At 60.9% G+C, this 24281-nt stretch overlaps 4 protein-coding genes across 10 annotated transcripts in view; all 4 read right to left on the reverse strand.

Moving 5' to 3' along the window:
• Window positions 1-279: 279 nt before the first annotated feature.
• Window positions 280-10261, reverse strand: LOC138120600 (ras GTPase-activating protein 4-like). 3 transcript variants are annotated; one of them, XM_069033393.1, is made up of 20 exons: window positions 10119-10261; window positions 5859-5915; window positions 5379-5492; window positions 5033-5094; window positions 4786-4915; window positions 4423-4504; window positions 4133-4264; window positions 3958-4049; window positions 3648-3771; window positions 3388-3541; window positions 3028-3092; window positions 2719-2831; window positions 2462-2648; window positions 2091-2228; window positions 1663-1986; window positions 1445-1582; window positions 1216-1351; window positions 1017-1137; window positions 870-928; window positions 538-724 (listed from the first exon to the last, which is right to left on the reverse strand). In XM_069033393.1, the coding sequence occupies exons 1-20, from the start codon at window positions 10181-10183 to the stop codon at window positions 603-605; spliced, it is 2415 nt and encodes an 804-aa protein (XP_068889494.1). In that variant the 5' UTR covers window positions 10184-10261; the 3' UTR covers window positions 538-602. The 3 variants fall into 3 exon arrangements, with proteins under 3 accessions (XP_068889496.1, XP_068889494.1, XP_068889495.1); XM_069033395.1 differs by lacking the exon at window positions 870-928 and having other exon boundaries at window positions 280-724; XM_069033394.1 differs by lacking the exon at window positions 5033-5094 and having other exon boundaries at window positions 10119-10209.
• A 931-nt stretch (window positions 10262-11192) lies between these two features.
• On the reverse strand, window positions 11193-14305 carry LOC138120578 (uroplakin-3b-like protein 1). Of its 2 annotated transcripts, none has more exons than XM_069033365.1 (6): window positions 14208-14305; window positions 13558-13704; window positions 13243-13468; window positions 13075-13151; window positions 12629-12755; window positions 11193-11447 (listed from the first exon to the last, which is right to left on the reverse strand). In XM_069033365.1, exons 1-6 carry the CDS (start codon window positions 14251-14253, stop codon window positions 11357-11359), a joined length of 714 nt encoding a protein of 237 aa, XP_068889466.1. In that variant the 5' UTR covers window positions 14254-14305; the 3' UTR covers window positions 11193-11356. The 2 variants fall into 2 exon arrangements, with proteins under 2 accessions (XP_068889466.1, XP_068889465.1); XM_069033364.1 differs by lacking the exon at window positions 11193-11447 and adding an exon at window positions 12156-12511.
• Window positions 14306-14617: 312 nt separating this feature from the next.
• On the reverse strand, window positions 14618-17028 carry LOC138120773 (uroplakin-3b-like). Its single transcript, XM_069033747.1, has 7 exons — window positions 16987-17028; window positions 15989-16138; window positions 15688-15907; window positions 15523-15599; window positions 15191-15311; window positions 14845-14966; window positions 14618-14631 (listed from the first exon to the last, which is right to left on the reverse strand). The coding sequence occupies exons 2-7, from the start codon at window positions 16104-16106 to the stop codon at window positions 14618-14620; spliced, it is 672 nt and encodes a 223-aa protein (XP_068889848.1). The 5' UTR covers window positions 16107-16138; window positions 16987-17028.
• Window positions 17029-19248: 2220 nt separating this feature from the next.
• DTX2 (deltex E3 ubiquitin ligase 2) overlaps window positions 19249-24281 on the reverse strand; it is a 35451-nt gene continuing 30418 nt past the window's right edge. For all 4 annotated transcript variants that reach the window (XM_069033143.1, XM_069033141.1, XM_069033142.1 and 1 more), the window contains 5 exons: window positions 21724-21794; window positions 20985-21143; window positions 20738-20899; window positions 20020-20109; window positions 19249-19898 (listed from right to left, as the gene is read on the reverse strand). In XM_069033143.1, the coding sequence (XP_068889244.1) occupies window positions 19674-19898; window positions 20020-20109; window positions 20738-20899; window positions 20985-21143; window positions 21724-21794 (707 nt within the window). In that variant the 3' untranslated portion in view covers window positions 19249-19673. The remainder of the gene's footprint in view (window positions 19899-20019; window positions 20110-20737; window positions 20900-20984; window positions 21144-21723; window positions 21795-24281) is intronic.

The following is a 24281-nucleotide window of genomic DNA, read 5'->3' on the forward strand; positions in this document are numbered from 1 at the left end:
AGAGCCACCAGCAGTGTTTTCACCAGGCCACCAACAGAACCGCCAGCAGCAGTAGGGCCATCAGAAATGGCAGCAGCAGGGACATCCAGCGAGGGCAGCAGTGCCAGCAGCAGCAGGGACATCCAGCGATGGCAGCAGGGACATCCAGCGATGGCAGCAGCAGGGACATCCAGCGAGGGCAGCAGGGACATCCAGCGAGGGCAGCAGCAGGGACATCCAGCGAGGGCAGCAGGGACATCCAGCGAGGGCAGCGGTGCCAGCAGCAGCAGGGACATCCAGCGATGGCAGCAGCAGGGACATCCAGCGATGGCAGCAGGGACATCCAGCGATGGCAGCGGTGCCAGCAGCACTAACACCACCAAGAGAACCCCCACCGCTGTGCTCATCAGGCCACCAGGAGAGCCACCAGTGATGCCACCACCAGTAAAGCCGCCAGAAATGGCGCCAGCGGGACCCTAAGAGATGTCACCAGTGTAACTGGCACCAGTAGCACCACCAGTGCCCGCCCCCAGCCCCAACAGACAGACAGGACAGGGCTGCAGGGTACAAAGTGCCTTTATTGCCACGGCCGCGGGCCCCCAGGCGGGGGGACACTGGGTCTCTCACGTCTGCAGCTGCAGCAGGGCCGGGGCCGCGGGGGCCGGGGGCTGCGCCCGGCGGTGACAACTCTCCAGGTCCCCCAGCACCGCGAAAAGCCGGCTCAGCCCCTCGGGCAGGGCAGCGTCTGCAGGAGACGGGAGGGACAGTGAGACCCCACAGCCCCCCTGGGGTCACCCCCAAACCACCACAGCCCCCTGTGACCCCTGGGGACATCTCCCAACCAGAACACCCCCAACAGGATCCCCAAACCCCCCCCACCTCCAACCTACCTTCACCCCGAGGGCCGTTCTGGGCATCCTCTGGCGCCAGCAGCTCCCAGTACTTTTCCCTGGGGAGAGGAGAGGGACGGGCCCTTGGCAGGAGGATGAGGGGCTGCAGGAGAGGTGCAGGGGGGGCTCCTGGAGGCAGGAACTCACCTGAGGGTCCCCCGGAGGCCCTGGAGGTGCTGGAAGAGGCGCTGAGCTTCCACCGTGGGGTCCAGGGGGTCACTCCAGTCCTGCAGGGTGACGCCGTGCCGGGTCCGGTCGCATCCCAACCCTGCGGGGCAGCAGGGTCACCATACAGGGAGACCCCCCCCCAAGACCCCCGAGGGGCTCCGGGGCCACCTCGCTGTACCTGTCCTGTCCCGCTGGTGGCAGCAGCTCCATTTGTCCCCGCGGAAGACGCCGGGGTGGTAGGAGCGGAGCACGCGGGGGTTGTTGCCGCACACCTTGCGCAGGGCTGACAGCCACTGGTTCAGCTCGTTGACACACTGCGGGAGAGGGGACAGGCAGAGGGACCCGCGGGCTGCGACAGCGCCCGGGCTGCGACAGCGCCCGGGGTGTCCCCGCTGCCCCCGCCCCACCTTGCACTGCAGGTAGGCTGTCTCCTGCTGCCCGCCCGTGCCCATGTAGAGCACCTGCATGACGTGCGAGCTGCCGAAGCTCTTCTCCTCCACCTTCTCGGCCGCCAGGATATCGCCCAGGGCGATGGCACCGATACGCTGATGGAGGGGACACACACACACAGAGGGGGTCAGTGCCACCCCGCTGCCACTCCCCCGCCCCTCCAGCACCCCCCTACCTCCGCACTGGGGCTCTTGCCGAAGCTGAGGGACTCCCCGGTGAGGCAGAAGTGGAGTTTCTTGCCGGCGGCAGCAGCGAGCAGCGGCCCCTTGCCCCGGGTCTTGGGCACAAGGAGCAGCCCTTCCTTCACCACGGCCGGGGGGGGCCCCAGCGGCCGCCCCTCACCCTCCTCCTCCCCCTGCTCCTCCTCCGTTCCCACCAGGCGGGTGATGAAGTCCCTCATGCGGGCGGTGCCCTGCTGCAGGGCGGGCAGCAGCGGGGACAGCCACGGCTCCTTGGCGCGCCCGGCCGCCGGCTCCATGTTCCCGACCAGCTGGATGGCCTGGAGAGCCCGGGGGCGGCAGCGTCACCCCCAGGAGACCCAGCTGTCCCCAGCAAGAAACAGCCAGGCACCCCCAAAGCCCCGCCCGGAGTCCCGTGCCGCACCTTGGCCAGCAGCAGCAGCGTGCGGCTGGTCCGCGCGTCCGCGTGGGTGTCCCGCAGCTGGAACAGCTTGGGGGTCATCACGGCCGGCGAGAAGAAGCGCAGGCAGAGGAAGCTGGTGACAGCCACAAATTTGGCGTGCTGTGACCACCGAGGGGGTGGGGAAGACACGTGAGGGTCTCTCCCAGCATGGGCCAACCCCACAAACAGCGATGCGCCAGTGTCCAGGGCTGCTGTTTGGGCGCCGCTCGCTGCCCCCCTGCCCGAGAGCAGATCCCACTGACCCTGACCACAGCTGGGGACCACGCCCAGAGAGCCCTGTCCCCTGGGGATGGCCCTGTTTGACCCCACACCATCGCCCGCCGCAGCCCGACCTGGTGCTGCGGGAAGCGCTCCCCGACGCGCTGGAAGAGCTGCCGGAACGCGGCGCGGATCACGGGGGGACACGCCGGGGCCGACCTGACGATGGCGTCCAGGAGCTCGCCCAGGTAGGACTGGAGGTGCTGGCGGCCCTGCTCGATCACCTCGCCCTCCGTCTGCACCCGGTGCAGCCCCGAGCACCTGCGAGCACCGTCACTGTCACCCCCAGGGCTGGGGCCACCCCTGCCCTGCCACCCCACGAGCCCCTTACCCGACATCTTTGATCTCCACCTTGCTGGGGTCCAGCTCCACGTATTTCTTCTCCTCGAACACGCGGGTGATGGTGGGTCCCAGGACGAAGTGCAGGTATGGCATCCCTGTCACCTGCCGAGGGACCGCACAGGGGACGGTCATGGGTCACAGGTTTGGCACCCGACACCCCCAGGGTCACCCAATGGATTTTCTCCAGCCTTCCAGCCACAGGGGAAGGCACAAGCACACCAGCCCTCCCAGTTCTGCCCCTGGGAACAGCCCAGGGCCAGGATGACTTGGCAAGAGCAGGTTTTGGGTGGTGTGGCACCTTGAGGAAGGACTCCATCGACTTCGAGGCCAGAGAGTTGCTCCGGAACAAAGTGTTGGGCTCACCTGCAAAACAGGAGAGGGTCCATGGCCTGGGAGATGGACACAAGCCATCCCTGGACAGCTGCAATCAAGGGGGGCATTCCCAGAGGCTGTGCCCTGCCCCCCTGGCCATTTCCATGGGGGTTATGGGGATTTCCTAACCTCAAACCACCTGCTCCTCTACCAACCTCAGCCCATGAATTGCTGGGATGAACCCAACAGATTCCACCTCAACCATCACTCCCAAAAAATCCCCACACAAGGCCCTGGACGCTTTGCAGCCCCAGGAGATGATGAGAAGCCTCCACTCCAGCCTTACAGGGCTTGGCCAGCTCCAGCTCAAAGAGCAGGTCCAGGAACTCCTTGACCAGCCCTTGGCCCAGGAAGAGTTTGACCAAGTTGATGGCGACCTCCTGCCGGCACTCGGCCGTGGTGGTTTCATCCAGGAGGGTGACCAGGTGCACTTGGCCGTCCTGGAGGGGAGAGGCACCATGATGTGACAGCCCGAGGCAGGCAGATACCGCAGCACAGAGCTGGGAAATGTGGCTGCTCCAGCAGGGCTGGGCATGGACCCCTCACCTGGCGCCCTGACTTCACCTCCTGGCACAGGAGCTGCACCAGGGGCTGGTAGCAGTGGGAGGGAAGCACCGTCTCGTCCCGAAGCTTCACCTGCAGCTGCAGCGAGCCCAGGCTGCCTCGGCGCCTGCAGGAGCACGGGGTGGGTGGGTGGGATGCAAGGATGGATAAGTACTTCACCAAGCAGGTGGCCCAACACTCTAAACTACCCCTCCAAAGGGATGATGCTTCCCAGGAAAATCCCCTCCCTAATGCCCCTGAGGACACTGGGACCCCCCAACAGCACAGCCCAACACCCTCTGCCAAAACTCACCCGTCCTGTATCGGCTTGGACTTGTCCGGCCACAGCCTGAACCACCCCTCCTCCTGCCCGGCCGCCTCCAGCCCCTGGACACTGAACACCACCTGGGAGGGGAAGGCAGGAGAGGGCTGGGTGTGCAGCTGGGCAGGACCCTGGCAGCAGTGACAGACAGGGTTTGGGGGCTCACCTTGCCCAGGAAATCATTCCTGCCAACGAGGTCCCAGTCCCACACCTCCACGCAGAGCTTCTCCCCGGCGGGCTCGGCCAGCTCGAACTCGAAGGTCTCGTTCCAGCGTGGGTAACAGGATTTCTTCACCACCTGCAAAGGCAACAGGTTTTTGTCGCCTCACCAGGTGGATCTGTCCCTCAGGGACACCAAGCTGGGGGTGCTGGGGGACAGGGATGGCTCCGGGTTTCCCTGTGGGTTGATTCCACCTGCACCCTTGGCAGGTTGGGGATGGCTGAAATCGCACTCACGGTGCTCTCCTGTGTCTTCCCGTTGTAGCGCAGGCGGACAAAGGGGTCGGAGGCACCATTCCTGTCCTTCCTGGCCAAATCCCTGCCGAGAAGAGGGGGAATTTGCCAGCAAGCTCCCAAAATACCTACGGGCACCCATGGCACCCACTCCCCTCTCAGGGAACCTCAAGATGTATGTCCCAAAGACCTACAGATGGGGTAGACCCTGCCCCAGCACCCCCGTCAGCTGCTGGGTGGTGAGGAGGATGCTCTGCACCCAAGGGACCAGATACACCAGGGAAACTGAATCATGGAGCTGCTGGGACTCACCACCCATGTCCCAGCAGCACACACAGCCCCTGTCACCCTCGTGTCCCCTCTCACCTGGCCTCCAGCACGGAGCAGCGCAGCCGCCGGCTGCCCTGGCTGCCCAGGACCTCCACCCGCAGGTGGATCTCCCCCTGCACCTCCTCGTCAGGGTCCACCTCGCTGAGGCTCATCCAGCCGCTGTATCCTGTGGGAAAAGGGGGGATCCCCATGGAGGGGTCATTGGGGAACCCCGCAGGACCAGCTTGTCCAAGGGGTGGGAGATGGGTCCCTGCTGGGACCCCCCGGCCACTCTGTCCCCTACCCTTGGGGTGCTCTGCCAGCATGTCCCGGGTGATGCAGACCTTCCCAATAACATCATCACGGCTGGAAAACAAAAGTGGGAAGCAGGACATGGCACGGGATTGGTGCCCAGGCAGGACAGCCCCCGCTTTGGGGGATCCTAGAGGGGGGCCACCACGGTGTGTCTGTCCCCATGGAGCACATCAGCCACCCTCTGGACAATAACCTCTGGAATTAACTTCACCCATTTGTGTCCCAAAGCCCAGGGCAGCGTGGCCAGGGGTGGATTCTCTGGTGTCTCCACTGGGGCTGAGCATGCACAGAGCCAAAGCCACCAACCGAGTCCGCAGGCCAAGCCCCCACCATACCTGAGCGCATCCTCATCCATGACGTAGATGGAGATGCTGTGGAAACCGGGCTGGAGCTGCACCTCGTACTCCTCCCCCCAGAACGGGGACAGCGTCTTCCACACCGTGGCAGTCCTGTGGGGCAGGTGGCACTGGTGACAGGGGGGACAGGGCTCCCCCTCTGGGGACCTTCCCAGCTTTTGGGAACACATGGCTGGGGGCAGGGATGAGTCTCTGTCCCTGTCCTTGTCCTGTCTCATGGCTCTGGGCTGGCAAGACACAGGGGTGGCTTACAGGGGAAGGGGGCCATGAGCTGTTAGACCCCTTTGTGTCTGCAGGAGCATCTCAGCCCAAAGCAGGGAATAATAATGAAAGATAAATAATAATAAATAATGATCTTAACAGTAATGATAATAATAATGTGCCTGCAGCAAATCTGCCAGGAGCAAGGTTTGGGGCTCCAGCAGTTTTAGGGACCAGCCAGGGACCTGGGCCACTCACCTGATGATGGCCTCATCGTCGATCTTCACGATGCAGTACGGGTCACTGCTCCCCGTGCTAGAAGGACAAGGGACAGCTCTGTCAGTGCCACCAGCCACAGCCTGGCCACCACCCAACCCACAGGGCTCTATGGCCATGGGTGACCAAAGCCTTCAGCCCTGACACCCTCACAGAACAGAGACCTCGTAGAGACAAAGCCCCGAGGGAAAAGCTGGGCTACAGAGTGGACTTGTCCACGGGTGGACTTGGCCACAGCTGCCAGCACAGGGTGACCCCGGCTGTGCTTCCAGACCGGGGACACTCCTCCCTGGCCGTGTCCGGCTGCTGCGTCCTGCTGGCAGCCAGAAGTGGCTTTTCCTCTTCCACACAGGAAGGCAAGGAGCAAACAAAACCCACCCTTTCCCCAAAACAGCTTCAGGCACCTGCAGCCCAGTTTCACACACCGGGAGTGAGGCCACAGCAGCCTCCTCCAGCCCCAGAATGTTCCCAGACCCCCAACACCACTGCAGGGATGGGGACACCCCTAGGGACACCCCCAGGGATGCAGAGGGTGTGAAGGGCAGTGACCACCATGCTTTGACCGTGCTTCCTCCCTGGGGACAACCCGAGTCATCCTTGCCCAAAAATAATCACGGCTGTACAGCTTATTGCCCTGGATCATGAGAAACAGGGTCAGGGGTGGGGACTCCAGCCAGGGACAGAGGAGATGGGACCTGGGAACTGGCCAAGGTCATGGAAAGGCTGTGGCTCCCATCCCACTGGCACAGAGCAGCCTGCTTGGAGCATGGATAACTCATTAACACCAACCCCAGTGGCACTGTCAGCCAACGACAAATGTCCTGGGGAAAGGGAGGATGCACGGGTGGGGGCTTGGGGACCCCAGGCATTGAGTGACTTCCACATCCCAAATCCAGGGAGGCTGAGAGCCAGCTGCTGGGGGGATTGAAAAGGTTTTGGGGGCGATTAAGAAAGTTTGAGGGGATCCAAATGGTCTTTGAAGGGACTGAAGGGGTTGGAGGGGGCTGAAAGGGTTTTGAGGGGGACTGAAAGGGGTTTTGAGGGATTCAAAAGGGATTGGAGGGGACCGAAATGGTTCTTGGGGGAGACCAAAAGGTGGTTTAGGGCAATCAAAAGGGGTTGGAGGGGACTGAAAGGGTTTTGAGGGGGACTGAAAGGGGTTTTGGGGGATTCAAAAGGGGTTGGAGGGTACTGAAAAGGTTTGGGGGACTCCTTGCCCCGCTAAACACGGCTGCAGGGGTTTCTCTGGGCTGTGCATCCCGGGTACCACAATAACATCCGTGTTCCCAGGCACTTCCATCCCTTTGGCCCCGCAGCGCAGCAGGTTGCCAAGAGCTGCTCGCCGGCTCCCGCTCCCATTCCATCCCAGCCGCCCTCCGGAGAGGATTTTTAAGGAGAGCCGCGGGTGAAGTGCCATTAATCGGAGCCCATTGCTGACATTTCCTGCCTTGTGCAAACCATCGGGGATGCCGGGAGCGGGCAGGCGGAAAGGGAGCAGCTGCCCGCTCCAGCTGTGCCCGGCAACGCGGGGCTGCCCCGCACGGCAGCGGCAAACCCTTGTCCCCAGCGCGGGGACATCCAGCACAGCCACGTCCCCCGCACGCCGCGGAGCCGCTCAGGCACCGCGTTTTTCCAGGGATTCAAGCACAGGATGGGCAGAATCCATCCTCGGTGGGAGGTGCCCGAGTCTGCGAGGCGCAGCCTTTGGATGAGGATAAATCCCTGCTCCAAAGGCAGGCGCTGGGTGACATCGCCCGCACAGAGCTTCTGTCCCGGGATGTCGCGAAGGGATTTGTGGCGCTGCGGGCTCGGTGGGTGCGGGGCTGGCCTGGGCACCCACCCCGGCACGCTGGGTGCAGGGAAGGAGCTGGAAAGGGGAAGGCCGGGCTTTGGAAAGAGGAAATGAGCACAGGCAGGACTGGGGGAAGGGGGAAGGAACCCGCAGCCACCCCTCTGGCAAAGGAACGGCGGAGGGCTGGAATTAAAAATTAACTGGTGTAGGCAGCAGTGCTGCTCTGCCCTGGGGGGGTGGTGATAAAATAAACAGAAATTTAAATGAAAAATAGAATTGAAAAGGAAAGAAAAAACAGAATAATAAATCGAAGAAAAATAGAATAAAAAATAAAAGTGAATTTAAATGTAGAATAATCAATCGAAGAAAAAATAAAAGAAAAAACAAAAGAAAAGTAGAATTTTTAAAAAAAGGGAAAAGAAAAATAGAATAAAAAATAGAAGAAAAAAAGAAAAAATAGAAAAATAAAAGAAAAAAGAAAAAAGAAAAAGAAAAAAGAGCATAATAAAAGAATAAATAAATGAAGAAATAAAAAAGAGAAAAGGGCAAAAATGAAAGAAAAACTATTTTTAAAAGTAATAATAAATAAATAAATAAAAACAAGGAATAAAAAGTAAAAAAGTGAAAATAAAACGAGAATTGACTATAGTAAACAAAAGATTAAAAAATATTGGCATTGTTTATTACCCAACATAAAATAATCCGATAAAATAAATAAATAATAAAATAGGAATTCAAATAAAAGAAATTAAATGTCACATTAAAGAAATCAATATTAAGTTAAGTAAATTTAAAAATTGAAAAACATTTTTAAAGAGTCAGGCAGACCCTTTCCCTTGCTTTCCTGGGATGAAGATGGGGGAAGAGCCTCAGCTGGGGGGGGCTCCCGTAACTCCCTGTGCCAAATCCTGTGGGATCTGGGGGTTCCCCACGGGGATTTGGGGGTGCTCCATCACCCCTGGCTGTTGCCAGCAGGGTCTGAGCTGCCCATGCAGCGGGGACACCCCGCGGAGGGAATTCCCAGGAGGAAACCAGCGCTCCCAAAAGCCGTGCCAGGGCAGGGAACCGGATCCCCTGAGAGGAGGGGAGGGGGCCGGGGCCAGACACGGACAAGGTCGCGCTCGGGTTTCCCTCCCCGCTGTCCCAGCCCAGCGCCACGTCCCAAAGCCACCGGTCCGGAAAGCTCCGCTCCAGGCGCTGTGGCACCCGGGGGGCTTCCCGGCTCTTCCAAAACCCAGAGTCTGCGCGTGCTGGGTCAAGCTCCGGCGGGGAGTTGTGCCAAGGGATTTAAAAATCAGGCCCTGACACACGGGATTTAAAAAAAAAAAAAAAAAGAAAGAAAGAAAAAAAAAAAGTCATGTTTCTTTCCTTGTTTATCCTCTTTTTCCATGACGGCTGCAGGGATTTTTGCTGGTTTTCCGGCTGCCGAGCGCTCCTCAGCAGCTTCCCGCTGCCTTGGTGGTGGCTGGGGGCACCCCGGAGCTGTCCCCACATCCCACCCCATAAGGGCCAGAGCGATGAGGATAACACCGGGATCCGCCGGGAGGGAAATCCCGACCCAAGGGCTGCCCCCCGCACCTCAGCCAGGTGGGATGGAGCCGGGAATGGAGACACAGCACCGGGGCAGCCGCTGCTCCTTTGGGGATGGATGTACCGGCTCCTGCTGCGCGTCCGGGGGTCCCTGCGGGGTGTGTGTGGGGGGGACAGCCCTGTGGGGAAGCCCCCAAACTGGGAGCACTGCTTGGGGTACCCAAAACACTGCTGGGGGTATCCCAGAGCACGGGGTGATCCTGGGGGAGAACCTCAAACCCATCCCGGGGGGTGTCCCCAAATCGGGGGGGGGGGAGGGACCACAGCACCCCTGAGGGAGCCCCGAAAGCGCTGCGAACTTCTGGGGGCACACAAAAATATCCTGAAGGGAACCCCCAGAGCAAGGGGGATCCCAAAAGCCACACTGGGGGAAGCCCCAAAGCAAGGCAACCGCTAAGCCATCCTGGAGGAAACCCAAAGCAAGGGGGATTCCAAAGCCATCCTGTGGAGAACCCCCGAAGTACGTGCACTGCTGGGAGGTACCCTAAATCTACCCTGAAGGGAACCCCCAAAGTAAACACACCGCTGGAGGGGACCCTAAAGCCACCCTGGGGGGAACCCTCAATGCAAGGCAACTCCAAAGCCATCCTGGAGGGAATACCCCAAGGGGTGATACCCCAAAATGGGACCCTAAAGCCACCTCGGGGTGAGCCCCTAAATCACATGCATTGCTGGTGGCCCCCCAAAACCATTCTGAGCAAGCCCCCAAAGCAGGGGGGACTCCCCAAAGCCGCCCCGAGGGTGGTGTCCCCACCAGGGACCTGTTGGGGGGACACCCCGCAGCACCCTTGGGAAAGAGGGGAGTCCCTCCGGGATGCCCCCGCCCCAAGCCTCTCCCGGCCCCCGCGGGGGGCACTCACATGTCCTTGGCGGGCAGGTTCCTGCCCTCCACGATGCGGATGGAGAGGGCGCTGCGCCGGGCCATGGCGGGCGGGCAGCGGAGCGGAGCCGAGGCGAACCGAGCCGAGCGGAGCCAACAGCGGCCTCGAACCCGCGGCCCCGAGCGCAGCGCCCATGTGCGGACCGGCGCCGGCGGCCGCCAATCAGCGCGCGGGGGCGGGCAGGGGGGCGTGGCTTAGCTCAGATCCGCGGCGCCCATTGGGTGGTTCCGTCGGCTGTCGGCGGGGGGTGTGGCCTGTGGGAGTGGGCGTGGTTTATCGGAGTAGGCGTGGTTTATCGGGGGTGGGCGTGGTTTATCCGGGGTGGGCGGGGCCGGGCTCCCCGCGCTGCCGGGGTCCCGCAGGGTCCCCCCGCTGGGTCCCCTCGGTCCCCTCGGTCCCCTCCAGCCCCCGGCACCGCCCGCGGCTCCGGGGCCGTGCAGCCCCGGCCTGCCCAGCCCGGCGCCCGCCTGGATTGGACCAAACCCACACCGGACCCCTCCGTGCCCCCCACGAGTCTGGGGGACTGCAGCATCGGCCGCTCCGCGCTGCCCTGCACCCCAAAAGCACACCGTTGTCTTGATTTTAAACCTTTTCTTTGTTTTTAAAGTAGTGCACCTCCTGGCTGCAGCACCCCCGAGGGACAGGTGGCATTTCTAGGGGCTTGGTGCCCTAAATACCAGCGGGGGGACGGGGAACCCCACTGCGAGACCCACCTGGACTCGAGGACTCGGCCGGCACCCAGAGCTGGGGCTCAGGGCTGTGCCGGCCAAGATGGTCCTTGGCATTTTCGCCGCGGGGACGCTATGGGGACACTGCAGGGACACGCTGGGAACACACTGCTCTGTTCCTACAGCACTGCCCCTCTGCCTCCCCCGCACAGGGGGACAGCAAGGGGACAAGGCGCGGTCCCTGCCGCCATCCCACGAGCCTCCCGTGTGCCAGCTCCAGCCCCACAGGCGGTCGGGACCACATGTCCACCTCCAGCCACGGACGCGTGGCAGGTGACAACCCCCCCACAGCCCTCGAAGCCGCTTTGCAGGTGAAGCAGTTGTTTTATTTCGCGGCACGGGTTATAGGGCGGAGGAGACCCGCGTTTGCCGGATAGAACCATCCCTCCGCTGCTCCCACGCTGATCTCGGCAGGAGTTAATCGCTGGATTTGCTTGATTTCCCTTGGCAGGGCTCCACGGAGGCGGCTCCGGCAGCGGGGGCAGGTTGCTAACACCCCTCCCCGGCGGCACAAGGACAGCCCGTAAGGGCGCTGTGACCGGGCTGGGGGGTGAACGTGATGCTGCCCTTGGCGCGGCGCCTGCGGGGGAAAAACAGGGCTTTTAATATTTGTACACCGGTACCCACACACCTGCCCTGCCTCCACCCAAAACGGGATTGTCTCCAGCACCAGCGGGGTCTCATCCTGCCCGGGCTGCAGGATCAGGGCACCCACATCCCTCAGATCAGCATCAGAGACCCACATCCCAGGGTAGGATCAGGAATGATGTATCCGGTCCCTTCCGGCCGCTGGTACAGGATCAGCTCCCCCTCCCCCGCCCCAGCCCACTCCCCCCCAGTGCAGGATCAGCCCCCACATCCCCCAGATCGGCATCAGGGACACCACCCAGTGCAGGATCAGACACCCCAGGGTGCCGATTCCCTCTTGGGGTCTCGTGGCTCTCAGGGGAACACCAGCAGCACCCGGGAAGGATTGGGCCAGCTCGGGGTGGGGGAGCCCCTCCTCCGGGCTTGGTCAGGGACAGAGCTTTGTGGGATTAAAGGGACTCGAGAAACACCCCCCTACACCCACCGCCCCCACCTCACGGGGCATTTCAGTGCCCCTCACCCCAGCATCAGGGCTGGGGCAGGGGGGTCAGGCTCCCCTCGCTGCCCTGCACCCAGGGGACTTTCCCCCATCCAAGTGGGCACAGGTGGCACCGATGCCCCAGCTGGGTGTGACAACGCCTCCCACTCCAGAGCATCCCTGGCCGCACCCTGCCCCGCGCGGCAGCTGTCTCCCACCCAGCCATGGGGCTCAGAGTGGGGGTACAGGGGGGCCATGGGGCTTTCCAGGAGGCTGCGGGAAGCATCGAGGAGTCACAAACAGGACGCACCGGCCGGGCACAAAGCGTGCGGAAAAGCCTTTAATGTCCCGCTCCACTGCCCCCGTCCCGGGTGGCAGCTCCACAGGGGTCCATCCACAGGGATGGAACGGGGGGGTCACATTTACACCCGAACGGGGGGAAGGGGCGGCGGTGCCCGGGGGCGGCGGGGGCTCAGAGCCGGGCGGCCGGCTGGTCATAGACGTGGTGGGTGTTGTACCGCCGCACCGTCACCGACTCCGGCTTGCTGAAGGTGCTGCTGTCGCCGCACGAGTCCGAGCTGGGGAGGGAAGGCGGGGTAGGGGATGAGGGTGGGGACCAAGCGATGACGGCGTCACCCTCTGACGCCGGTCCCGCGTGCCCAGCACCCTGGGTGGGACTTGGTGGTGGCACTCACCAGAAGACGAGCATGGCCACTAGTCCGGCCAGGAGGATGGCGAAGAGGATGGAGAGGATGGTGGTGATGGCGATCATGCCGGCGCTGTGCCTGCTGTCCGTCGTGGAGATGCTGCTGGCTGGCTTGGCTGGGGAGAGAGCAGTGGGAAAGGGAGCAGGATGCAGGGATAAACACCCCGGAGTGGCTCAGGGGGTCCGGATGGGTGACGGCGTGTTCGTGTGTGCCAACACGATGTGCCATCACACGGTGCCACCCTACACGAGTGAGACCCGCGGCAGAGCCCTGCCTCAGTTTCCCCAGCTGCTCACAGGAACACTCACCCCAAACCACTCTTGCTTAGCATTCAGCCCCGTGGGACCACCCCACACGCCCAGGACCACCCCATATCCCCCCTGGACGGCTGCGGGCTGGGTGCGGGGGCAGGACGAGCACCCCGGCAGCGGTACCTGTCCTCAGCGTGATGGGCGCCGACCAGTCTGTTTCAGCCACGGGCTTAGAGCCCTGCAGGGCGAGGAACTTCACCCTGGGATGGGAAGGGAGGTTGGCCACGGTGCCGTGAGCCGGGGGGCTGCCGGCAGCCCTTGAGGGGGCCAGGTCCCCCCGAGGAGGCTCACCGGTACGGCCCGGGGCCGGGCAGGGGGCCGTTGCAGGTGGGTCTCGCGTTATCCCCGACGCAGCTGGTCTCGCTGCCGACGCGCAGCACCGTGATGTCCCTGAGGGGTTTGGGGCAGGGGTAGTTGGCCAGGGTGGCATTGAGGGTCATGTAGGCACGGACGGGGTCAGGGAAGTGCTGGAATGAGGTCTCGTTAGTCCCCGGCGCCGAGGTGTTGTTGAATGCGGCTGCAGGGATGAGGATGGGGGTGAGGAGGGACTTGGTGGGCGGCACAGGGACCCCTGCACGCCCCCTGCCCCGGGTTGCTCCCACCTACCCTCGTCCAGGGCCACCACCAGCCAGATGTCGGTGTTGCTGTAATTGTCGAAGACGCAGCGGGGCTGGTCCAGCACGAAGGTGGAGGCGGTCGTCGCCCCCTCCAGCCGGGGGCTCTGGGTCAGAGCTGGCTTGTACGGCAGCTGGACTGCGGTGAAAAGCCAAGGGAGTGCGGCAGAGGGTGCGGACCCCCCGCTGCAGCCCCGGAACGGAGGCTCTGACCGGCGGCCGCGGTGCCGGGGCTCGGGGTAGGGACAAGGACAGGAGGCAGCTGACCCCTGGGATCTCGGCAGTGGGGCCTCCGCTCCCCTCCCACGCCCCGGTTCGGGCTCCGACAAGTGTTTCATGAAAAGAGGAAGCAAAGAAACTCCGTTTCTTTGGGGGGCATCAGTTGCCCTATGCCTCCAGATTCAGGGGGGTCCTGGTGGACCCCAAAGGGCACCTCCAGAGAAACCCACACTGTGCCAGTCAACCAACACCAGTGACACCAGAGACCAGAGCTGACACCCAGAACAGGATCCAGAACAGGGGGCGCATCAGCTGCCCTACACCTCCAGGCTCAGGGGGATCCTGGTGCTTGTGCACGGGGGATCCGATCCCACAGCGCCAAGGGGAATCCCGAGTCCATCCCGATGGCATCCTTGGACTCACCTATGGCGTGGGCCGCGGGCACGAGCAGGAGGAGCAGCGGGAACATGGTGCGGGCGCCTGGGTGCCGAGGGCGGGAGTGCGAGCGCTGGGGCTCAGTGTCCCCGTGGGACCCGCCTGTGGCCACCAACCGCCCACATTCCTGCAGCGGCCGCAGCCCCGTGGCAAACAGGTTGGGCTCGTTTCCCCGGGAGCGTTTGTTGTGTTTGAGCACCCGCCGGCGAGGCGTGCTGAGAATCGCTGCGTTTGTGGCATGGGTGGGGGAGAGCCTCACCCAGGCAATGGGCAGAGAGGGACAGCCAGGGGTGATGCGCTCCACAGACCCCACCGGTGCCAGCATGTGCCCCCCACACCGACACCAAGTGCCACCAAGCCAGGGCCCCACGTGGTTTTTGGGGTCGGTGCCCCCACCCTCACAGCTCCCACCCTGCAAGGCCAAGGACCAGGAAGAAGCAGTCGCAGATGTAAAATCAGCTTTTACTTGACAGGACACTTCATGTCTAGTGGAAGTTGTCCCTGCCCATGGCAGGGGGTTGAAACAAGGTGGTCTTTATGGTCCCTTCCAACCCAAACTGTTCCATGATTCTCTGACAAGGAGCAGGGGGGTGGGGGGAAGAGTGGCACAGCCCAGGGGGGCTACACCTGCAGCCAGGGGGCAGGGGCTGGGGCAGGGCTGGAGGGATGTGGTGGGTCCGGTAGGATCTGCGGATGAAGGCGTCGGTCCCCAAATCCTGGTGGCACAGGGAGCCCCACACCTTGGCACTGCAGGGAGACAGAAGCAGAGGCATGAACTGGGGTCTGTGGGGCTCTGCACCAGCCACCCCCAAGGGGCCCTTTCTCCTGCAAACTACAGCAAACCCTCGATTTAAGAAAACAAAGGCTTTTTCAATGTTAAAAAGATCTCCATTTCTTTGCTGATGGGGTTGCCAAGTTAAGGCGCTCTCCTGAGGCCCCTGTGGACACTCCCCACCAGCAGCCCCCCATACCCCAGGGCTCCGAGCACGGCAGTGGCGAGCACGGCCCCCAGGCTGGCCAGGATGGAGGCGATGACCACCACATCACTGCCACGGCGAGTGGGCGCAGGGTCAATGGTGCCCGGGCTGACAGCTGGAAGGAGGCAGGATGAGGGATAAGGGGAACACAGGGAGCTCAGGGACGGTGTGATGGAAAAAGGCAGGATGGGGTGGATAGAGGGACTGGGGATCACTTCTCCCCGCAGGTTTTGGGGTGATGGCACAGGGCCCATACTGAGCCATGTGCCAGCACCCCAACCGGGCAGGTGCAGGGGACCCACGGGGGGTGGCAGTGCCACAAGTACCTCTGCGCAGGAGGATGGGCTCGGACCACCGCGTCTCCGCCTTGGGGCCGCGGCAGCCCATCAGCAGGAACTTCACCCTGCGGTGGGTACGGGGGTGACCCGGGGGGATGAGCACGCCCTAGGTGCCGAGTCACCTCAGCTGGGAACTGGGGGTTCCTGCCTTACCTGTAGGGTCCCGGGGAGGGCAGGGGCCCATTGCAGGGGTCCTGTCTGCCCTGGTCCCTGCACGCTGTGTCATCCCCGACCCGCAGGACGGGCGAGCGCGGTGCCAAGCACGAATACGCGGCCGCCGCCGTCTCCAGCGTCATGTAGGAGTGGGCAGTGGGCAGCTGCTTGTACGGGGGCACGTCAGCCCGGGACCGGGGGTTTCTGAAGGTGGCCGATGCTGCACAGCACAGATGGCAGGTGAGTGGCTGCGGTGAGGGTCCCCATGTCCCCTGCCCCTGCCGGAGCAGCGAGTGCTCACCGTTGGCAAAAGCCACCGCCAGCCAAACGGCGTCGGAGGCATCGGCGTGGCCGTCGAAGACGCAGCGGGGCCTCTCCAGCGCGAAGGTGGTGGCAGTGACCTTGCCCAGCAGTGCCATGGGGGGCACGTGGGGCACATAGGGCAGCCGGGCTGGGGGAGTGAGCAGTGAGCGAGGGGACCCCTGCTCTGCACCGCTCAGCAAATGCCTGACCCCAGCCCGCATCCACACCAGTGCTGGCACAGGCGGGAGTCACAAGGTGCCAGTATCGGGGGGACAGCACTGGTGTGGGGACCCCCCAGCCAAGCCCAGCCCCATAACCCCGTCCCTGGACAAACGCCTCGCAGCCCCTCCAGGCCCCGGTTCCCCTCTGCCCTGTCCCCCAGGGAGTCACCCAGGTCCACGGCTGCGCCCGTCCCAGCCAGCGCCAGCAGCACCCACGGCAGCTCCATGGTGTTGTCCTGGTGGTGCTGGATGTGCTGTCCTGCTCGGCTCACCCTGTCCCACTGCCGAGGGGACGAACTGCCCCCAGTGCCCCCGCAGCAGGGACCGCCTGTCCTGAGGAGCTGGACCCTCCCAGCCCCGCATTCCTGCACCGGCTCTGCCGGCCCGGCCAGACCCCGCGGGCAGAGGGGAGCAGCTGAGCATCCCGGGTCACCCGCTGGTCCCAAACCCCCTGGGAACCGTCCTGCAGGACTCCCGAGGCACCTGCGAGGAATCGGGGCACAAGCCTGTGATGTGACAGGGGAAACTGAGGCACAGAGGAGGCACATGTTCCAGGAAGGGTTGGCAGGAGTCACAGTCTTTGCTGGCACTATGGGGGCAGCAAGGCAAGTCGTCCTGGACCCCCACTCGCCCCACCAAGACCCGACTCCCTGGGGGTGCCTTGTGCCCACCAGGCCCCCTGAGCCAGGGGCGAGCCGGTGCCCGACTGGTTCAGGTGCAGCCAGCCCTGCCCCGCGGGCAGGGAAGCGCTGCAGAGCATCACACCCGAACTCACCCAAATCCCAGCGTTCAGGTGAACGGCCCCACTCAGCACCGGGAGCACGGAAGCATTTTGAGCTCTGGGGCCACCCCACGCTGCCATTTCCCCATCTATCGTACCCCTTCCGAGCCCTTGGGATGGGGACAGGGACATCGCCGTGGAGCGGGAGCTGCCCCGCGGCTCGGGAGCCCCTCACCGCCGCTCCCCCCGCAGAGGGGCTGGAGCGCTCACGCTCCCGTGTTTGCCAAGGGGAGCGGCTGCCCACTCCTGCGTGGGAGGAGATTTCCCCCCCCCCCTTCCCAAGGGGCTGGGACCGCGCCTTCAGATTAAGTGGAAATGGGGCATTCAAAGATTACAGTGTCCAGCTGCAGAGGGAAAAACAGGCGCAGCTGCAGCCTCCGTCCCTCGTCCTTCTTATCCCCGCCTTATCCTCCACTCCTCTCCAGCAACACCCGCCCCGGGGACCCCGGCAGTTCCCCCAGACCCCTCCCTGGTGCTCCCCGGCCGGCAAGGTGCCAGCAGCAAGGTGAGGGGCAGGGTGGGTGACGCAGGGGGGTGACGCAGGGGGACAGTGAGTCACAGTTTCAGCTGCCGGGACCCAGCATAGCTGCGGGGTCAAGGCTGGGCTAATAATAACCACCCTGTGGCAGATGAGCCATCACCGCAGGGGGCTGGGAGAGACACTCCCCTCTCCTCTCCCTGGGCCTGCAGCTGGGAAGGGGGGACACGAGGATTTTGGTCAAATGTGCCTGGGAGCACGGTAAGCACCGATTTGGGGCTCTGGCCCCTCCTGGCTCCAACAGGCACCATGGTTATGCTTTCACCTCAGCTTCCAAAGCATCTCCCTGCACCACCGTGCCTGAACACCTGGCTCTGCTCCTTTCCACCCCTTGGATCCCCCTGCCATGGGGACTAAGCCACCTTGAGCACAGCACAGAGGAGGATTTTAGGTAAGGATTTTAAGAGATGCCTCTTGTCCAAAAACAGGGCAGTCAGGGATGAGCTGCTGAGCTTGGCTGGCTCACCACAGCCCAGTGCTCCTGCCCTGGACCAGCCCCGATGCAGGGAGGCTCCAGCTGATTCACACCCAAGAGCAGCTGCTGGAGATGCCTTGGGCCAGGCTCAGCAGGAAATTCTTGCTCTGCACAGGGCTGAGTGAACCCTGCTTCAATTTTTGCTTCAATTCACTGCTTGGATGGCTGGGACAACATGATCCAGGGATTTGTACTCAAAATCTCGCCCTTTCGCAAGCAGGGTGGGAGAGGAGCAGACAGAGCCCACTCGTGCAGAGCTTAGCAGCACAGACACTTCACTGCAGCTCCCAAGGAGCTGCCATTCCTGCAGCATCACCAGATTGCACTGGATGTTTGAGGGGCTTCCCCTCAGAGCTTGCAAGCACAAGACAGACACAGGGGAAAGCTCCAGCCCTCAATGGCTTAGAAAAACCTTTAATTTTTATATTGGCAGGACAGGAAGCAAAGTGCCCCTCAGCTGGTCCAGGATGTCCTGGTCCCAGGAGGATGTCAGGGTAGAGCTGCCACAAAGCCCAGCCACATCCCAGATTTGGCACATGGCACCAGTGCCAAAGGGATGGAGTAGATGGATTTAATGTGCAGCTGGGTCTGGTGGCTACAGGGAGGGGAAGAGCCAGAAACAGCTCTTCAAAAGGTATCAGCTCCCAGGTGATAAGCAGCCTGGGGACAATGTACAGTAAGGCCACCAGGACTGGGGCAATATCCCATTTGCAAGGTGCTAGCACCCAGAACAGGAACGTGCTTCCAGCCAGAGCATCACTGCTGGCACCTGGGCTGCTGGGAGGAAGGTGACCATCACCAGCTGGTGGCACCAGCATCCCTGCAGCAGCAGCACAAAGCACAGCAGCTCCTCCCTGCACAGGCGTCACTGAATTGCTGCCATTTCACCTTAGAGAGGGAAATGTTCTGATTCTCATCTTCGGGATGAGAGGAGTGGGGCTGGCAGCTCACAGCAAGAGCAGGGTGGTGCAACTTCCCACAGGCTGGACACTGGTAAGTCACCTCTGCTGACACCACGGCCACAGACCACCAAACTTCAGTGGCCAAAGCACGGACAGGCTGGAACCACGACCCCTGGGACCAGTGTCCTGCCTCCACCAAGATGTGTGTCTTTTCCCTCCTCCCTCCTGGCTGGATTGATGGTCCATGGCTCCATGGAACTGGCTGGTTCCCCACAGAGAGCCTCTGAGGGGGAGGCACCCCAAGCCCTGAGGCAGCAGGAAGGCAGAGCAGGGAGATGCTGTGAGAATGAAGAGTTTATTGGGACCGAGCAGACATACACGGCAGGAGGGAGGCAAGAGGTGCCTCACACAGGGAGCTGAGGTGTCCCAAAAGGAGGACCTTGTTTGGCTTCCATGCAGCCTATTGGAAGCAAGGCACTCTCCTCTCCCATCCTGTCCCCAGGCATTACCAAAGGAAGGTCCTGCCTTCCCCAGGGGATCTGTCACCTCAGGACTCTCATCCCAGCTTGCACCTGGCTGCAGCCATCAATCCCACCCAGAGACACAAGCACAGCTTCTACAAAAATATCCTTCCCTCCCTCCCCCCCCCCCAAAAATGTGAAGAGTGGGCAGGGCTCCCACGGAACTGTTATTGCTCAGTGTGACGGGTGGTCAGACACAGGAACTTAAGGCATCAGGAATAAGTGCACTAGGTGGCCCCTGAGGCTCACTGGCCCAGGCAGTCCTCGGTGACACCCTGGGCAGCCAGCTCTGCCAGCACATTGTCCAGATAGTTGGGGTCAGGGTAGCCATGGCCACTCAGGTTTGAGTCCATCTCAGTCTTGTGGTGGATCTCGTTCCACACCACCGTGTTGCTCTCGCCCGTGGTGTTGGAGGTGCCCACTGTGAAAATCAGGCGTCTCTTCCAGGCCACCTTCAGGAGCTCCAGGACCTAGAGGGGGTAAGGAAAAACAAAGCTAAGAGCAGCAGCTATGAGACTTGTGCCACGAATGCAGCTTGCCAGAAGCTTGACAACCCAAGAAAGGCAATGTTATCAGGATGTGGTATCTCACCTTTCTGCCCTTCTCATTGTCTGGTAAGTAACAATAGCGAGGAAAGCCTCTGGCTGTGTATGGCATCCCAGGGTTGGGGTGCTCGGGGCCCTGCAAGAGATGAGACACACTTGTCATGGACATATCCATCATATGGATTGGACAATCCCTCAGCAGCAGAATCTGACACAGGCCCATCCCAAACCAGCTCTTCCACGTAGAGGCAGCAAGGTATTGCTGGTGAGTACAATGTGTCCGGCTTGTTCTTCTGGGACATGTGAGTATTACAGATCCTCCAAAAGCAGTCTCATGCTAGGATACAAAGCCAGATCTAAAATCTACTTAAATTCTGGTGAGAGACAGCCCCAAACCACAGCTTTTTCCATGTGGTCTGGTAACACCTTAGAAAGGCCACACAGCTCAAATCTTTCAAAGTTCACTGCTACCACTGAAACCAGCGTGGGCTGTGAAACCAGAACATGGCATGTTTCCCACCTTGTGATCAGGGGCAGTCTCCTCCCTGCTTCAGGCAGACATTAGACTTTACTGCAGGTGAACAGCTGGGGCTGCTCAGGCAAAGATCTCTGATGGAGGAGATCCTCACATGTTGAAGAAGAGCCATAGCAGCTGCTGGCTCCAGGCACCACAGGCTGCTCAGCAGAGGTGCTGCCCTAGATCCCAGCACTTTTCTGGGAGGCTCTCACAGCTTGTGCTGTCTGCCAGCGTGCTGGGCACTCACCTGGATGCCCCTGCTGATGTGATACACAATCCGGATTGTCCCACAGTCCTTGTGTCCTGGGAGGGACTGGGGGAAAGTGGAGATCTCCATCTTCCCTTTGGGCTGGGTACCGGTTTTCTCTCCGTAGATGGTTTTACAGGAGGGACACTGCAAACTGCCATCCTGCCAGGGGAGAGAAGCCACATCAGAGCTCCACAGCCCAGCCACCTGCACACAGGGGCCTGGTGAGGATGAGGCAGCTCAGTACCTTGTTCCCGTTGGAGTACATGGCCAGCACGCAGAGCATGTGGAAGGAGTGCTGGCAGTTCCTCAGGCGACCGACTGCCTCTGGCCTGATGGTGCTGGACTGGCACGAGTCACTGTAGCCTGAGGAGGAGGACAGCTTCTCCATGCAGATCATGCAGTCCTAGAGGAGAAACCACCACGTGGTGTGAGCACAGGCTGGTCCTGAGGACTGACACACCAAGGAGATGCTTCAGGAAGATTTCCTTTCAGCTTTAATCCCTCCCTTTGAGGTTTAAGGACACAGAGACAGGTTTCCTTATCTGGCTGGTACCACCCCACTCCACTTCCTGCATTGTCCAGGAGGTGGAGAGCTGTCATCAGTCAGAAGGAAGAGTATGGTTACATCCTGCTTCTCTGCAGAGCAGCTCCAGTGCAGGGTTTGATCTCCAGTGTTGATCTCTGAGCACTGAGACCAGAACCAAACTCTTTCCTCCAAAGGAAATGTAGAGGCACTGCCAGGATGAGCTATTCAACCCCCACTGTGCCTCCACCACAGTCCTCTGATGAGGACAAGTCACCTGTTGTCACATGTGGATTTCAGACAGTGCTGAGGACTCTCCACCTCTTATCAACAGTGCCACTGCAAGCAGCACCATGTACCACACCAGACACCCAAGGAAGGATGGTCCTTGGGCACTGCTGTGGTTTTCTTGGCACCCCAGTGAACTGGGCAAGCCAGAGTTGCTTCACTGTCCTCTTACCTCATCAGCAGGAGTGCCCTTCAGCTCTTCCAGGTACTTCTTCACCACTGATTCTGGCTCTGTTGGTGTGGCTGCACAAGGAGAGATGAGAGAGAGAAGTCAGACACTGCATGGTACGATGGGCACGTGTGGGGCGAGCTAGAAAGAAGGGAGACAAGCAGGTCACTGGCCAGGATGCCAAGGAGAAAGGTCAGGGTTAGAGGGGGAGAAGAGGCCGCTCCAACAGATCCCTACAAGCCTAGCAAAGGCTTTGCTTTCAGCAATGGCTCCCACTAGGGCTGTGAGTGCCTGTAGCTGGGGTGCTTCACTTCTCCCCACACACCCCAAAGCAGCACCAGGCACATCCCAGCTGGACTTTCTGTGACCACCCAGAAGCCAGCTGGGACCAAAGTCATCAGTCCTGATGGGACAGAGGATCACACAGACTGTTGTTAAAGGAGAAAAAAAGGCATTCCCCCACCACCCCAGCTAGTGCCCAACAAGGAAACCCAGCAGCACACCGAGCTTCAGGCCCTGTTCTGAAAACAGCACAATGAGCTCCACATCCTTAACATGAAACAGTGGCCTCTCTCCTGAGCTTCCACACACTCATACCTGGCAAGGCACAGTGCAAGTCACCAGGTATGTGAACCAAACCAGCTTTTAACATGAACCCTATTTGCACCACGACACAGTATCCTTGCATCTTCCCAAATGCAATCCCTGGTCCCATCCACCCAGGCACAGGCACCTGAGCAGCCCACCAGCCCCAGCAGCCTGGTTCTTGGAGGCATTATGGGATGAAGCAACAAACATCACACAACACCAAGAGCAAATTACCGCTGAGTGCATCCACTGTCACCTCAACTCCCAGCCCAACCTCCAGGAGCTGCCCAGCAAGGCCTGGTTTAAGCCAGGGAGCATCCCATGCCTCTACAAGGCACCTGGCCCTGGGTGAGAGGAGAGGGAGCTCTTTACCAGTCATCAGGCCTGCCACAGAAGCTGCCAGGCTTTTCCACCAGCCTGGGAGAGGAAACATTTGCACAAGCAGGAGGCAGAAGACAGATCAGTCACTTGGTTTGGGGGAACCTCGTCCTTCCTTCCTGAATCCACTTCTGAGGGCCATCAGGAGAAAGCAGGGCTGTGACCAACAGGGTGGCCAAGGCACAGCTCTTCCTTCTCCAATCTCCATCCTGTCCAGGTGGATGCTTTAGCACAGAGGGTCCTGCTGCTCCCAACTTCACGCTCCCAGGACACAGAGCATCACCAATGTGGATCAGCCAGGGATCAGAGCTGCAGCTGCACTGCATGACCCATCCTCAGTTCTCCCCATCCACTCTGGGGCTTTCAGGGAAGATAGAGGCTTCACAAGCATTGCCTCAGTGGTTCAAAAAGCTGCACATCAAGAGACAGCCACTGGAGCTATTATTCCAGCCCAAAAAGCCATGTCTGTCATGAGCAGGAAGGAGGGGGTGCTATTTTCTGGATAACCACTTTTCATAGAGAGACAAACCCAAAGCAGAGGGGAAGGACTGCTCACATGCCACAGGTGCTGTTATCAGGCTGAGGCTGGGATGGCACAGATCCTCTACCAGGTAGAAGCCCCTCATTCCCTAGAACACTGTGGAAGAGAGCAAGGCAGAGCACCAACATCCTTTAGCTAAGATGACTGACGAACTGAGGGCTGGACTCTCCTAAATGAAAACACAGTCATTAAGATGAGTTATTTTCAGAAGGGATTCCTGGCCATCCTGAAACACATGATTTCTGGCAGCAGTAGCAGGAGGAAAGGATGACTGAGCACACAGAGCAAGAAGAGGAGCCCAGGAGGTGAAGGGATGCTCACTTCAAGTGCCAGTGCTGAGCAGGAGGGATGCCTGACATCTCAGGCAGAGCAGAGCTGTGAGGATCAATCTCTGGAGATCCCAGGCCAGGAAGGTGGCAACAGGATTAAGCATTGAGCCAAAGAACAACACAGAAGTGGGTGTTTTCCTCTTCAGGGGCCAAAATCCCCTGGAAAAGCATTTCCAAGAACTGCCTCAAGAGCAGGAAACAGGGAGGAGCCTGGGCAAGCCTCAGGCTTCCACTTCTAAGGCCAAAGGCTCAGCAGTGCCAGGAGCTGCTTCAAGGCCTCAGCACCAGACCTCACAGGGAATGTGGCTCCTTGTCTTGCCTTTTCCAAAGGAGAGAAACAGGTCCAGGAATTCTCTGCTGGGACCTTGTTGCAATGCAGCAGATCAAGAGCTAGGAACGAGCCTGGAGGGGATGTGATCAGTCTGAGCTGTCCCAGCCCACTGTGCCTGCAACCCTCCAGCCGAGTGTTCTGTGATGTCCGTACTCCAGGCCAGCACCTTCCACCTGTGGCAGTTGGAATCAGCCTCTGGAGACCTTCATGGCCCTACAGGAGATGGAGGCTTCAACTTCCTCTGCTCCACAGGTTTTAGGAAGAACTCTGTGAGCAGGACTAGCTACCATCCACCCTAACTTCATCTGCTTCCACGATGATCACTGTGCTCTCATCCCTGTGGATCCTGTGCTGCCTGACAGACAGACCCCCAAATCCTTCTCCACCCAACCTG

This window comes from Aphelocoma coerulescens, chromosome 19, assembly GCF_041296385.1.
Source record: "Aphelocoma coerulescens isolate FSJ_1873_10779 chromosome 19, UR_Acoe_1.0, whole genome shotgun sequence".
In the NCBI taxonomy this organism is placed as follows: domain Eukaryota; kingdom Metazoa; phylum Chordata; class Aves; order Passeriformes; family Corvidae; genus Aphelocoma; species Aphelocoma coerulescens.

What these genes read in the sequence shown, in the direction of transcription:
- LOC138120600 (XM_069033395.1), bottom strand. Translation starts at nt 10,183, where the DNA reads ATGGCCCGGCGCAGCGCCCTCTCCATCCGCATCGTGGAGGGCAGGAAC. An exon ending in ATGGATGAGGATGCGCTCAG is followed by an intron (nt 5,095 to 5,378) that starts GTATGGTGGGGG and finishes TTTGTTTTCCAG; the next exon opens with CCGTGATGATGTTATTGGGA. An exon ending in AGCGCTTCCCGCAGCACCAG is followed by an intron (nt 2,229 to 2,461) that starts GTCGGGCTGCGG and finishes CGGTGGTCACAG; the next exon opens with CACGCCAAATTTGTGGCTGT.
- LOC138120578 (XM_069033364.1), bottom strand. Translation starts at nt 14,253, where the DNA reads ATGTTCCCGCTGCTCCTCCTGCTCGTGCCCGCGGCCCACGCCATAG. An exon ending in GGTGGTGGCCCTGGACGAGG is followed by an intron (nt 13,469 to 13,557) that starts GTAGGTGGGAGC and finishes TCATCCCTGCAG; the next exon opens with CCGCATTCAACAACACCTCG. An exon ending in GTGGCCATGCTCGTCTTCTG is followed by an intron (nt 12,512 to 12,628) that starts GTGAGTGCCACC and finishes TTCCCTCCCCAG; the next exon opens with CTCGGACTCGTGCGGCGACA.
- LOC138120773 (XM_069033747.1), bottom strand. Translation starts at nt 16,106, where the DNA reads ATGGCACTGCTGGGCAAGGTCACTGCCACCACCTTCGCGCTGGAGAGG. An exon ending in GGCGGTGGCTTTTGCCAACG is followed by an intron (nt 15,908 to 15,988) that starts GTGAGCACTCGC and finishes TGTGCTGTGCAG; the next exon opens with CATCGGCCACCTTCAGAAAC. An exon ending in GCCCATCCTCCTGCGCAGAG is followed by an intron (nt 15,312 to 15,522) that starts GTACTTGTGGCA and finishes GCCTCCTTCCAG; the next exon opens with CTGTCAGCCCGGGCACCATT.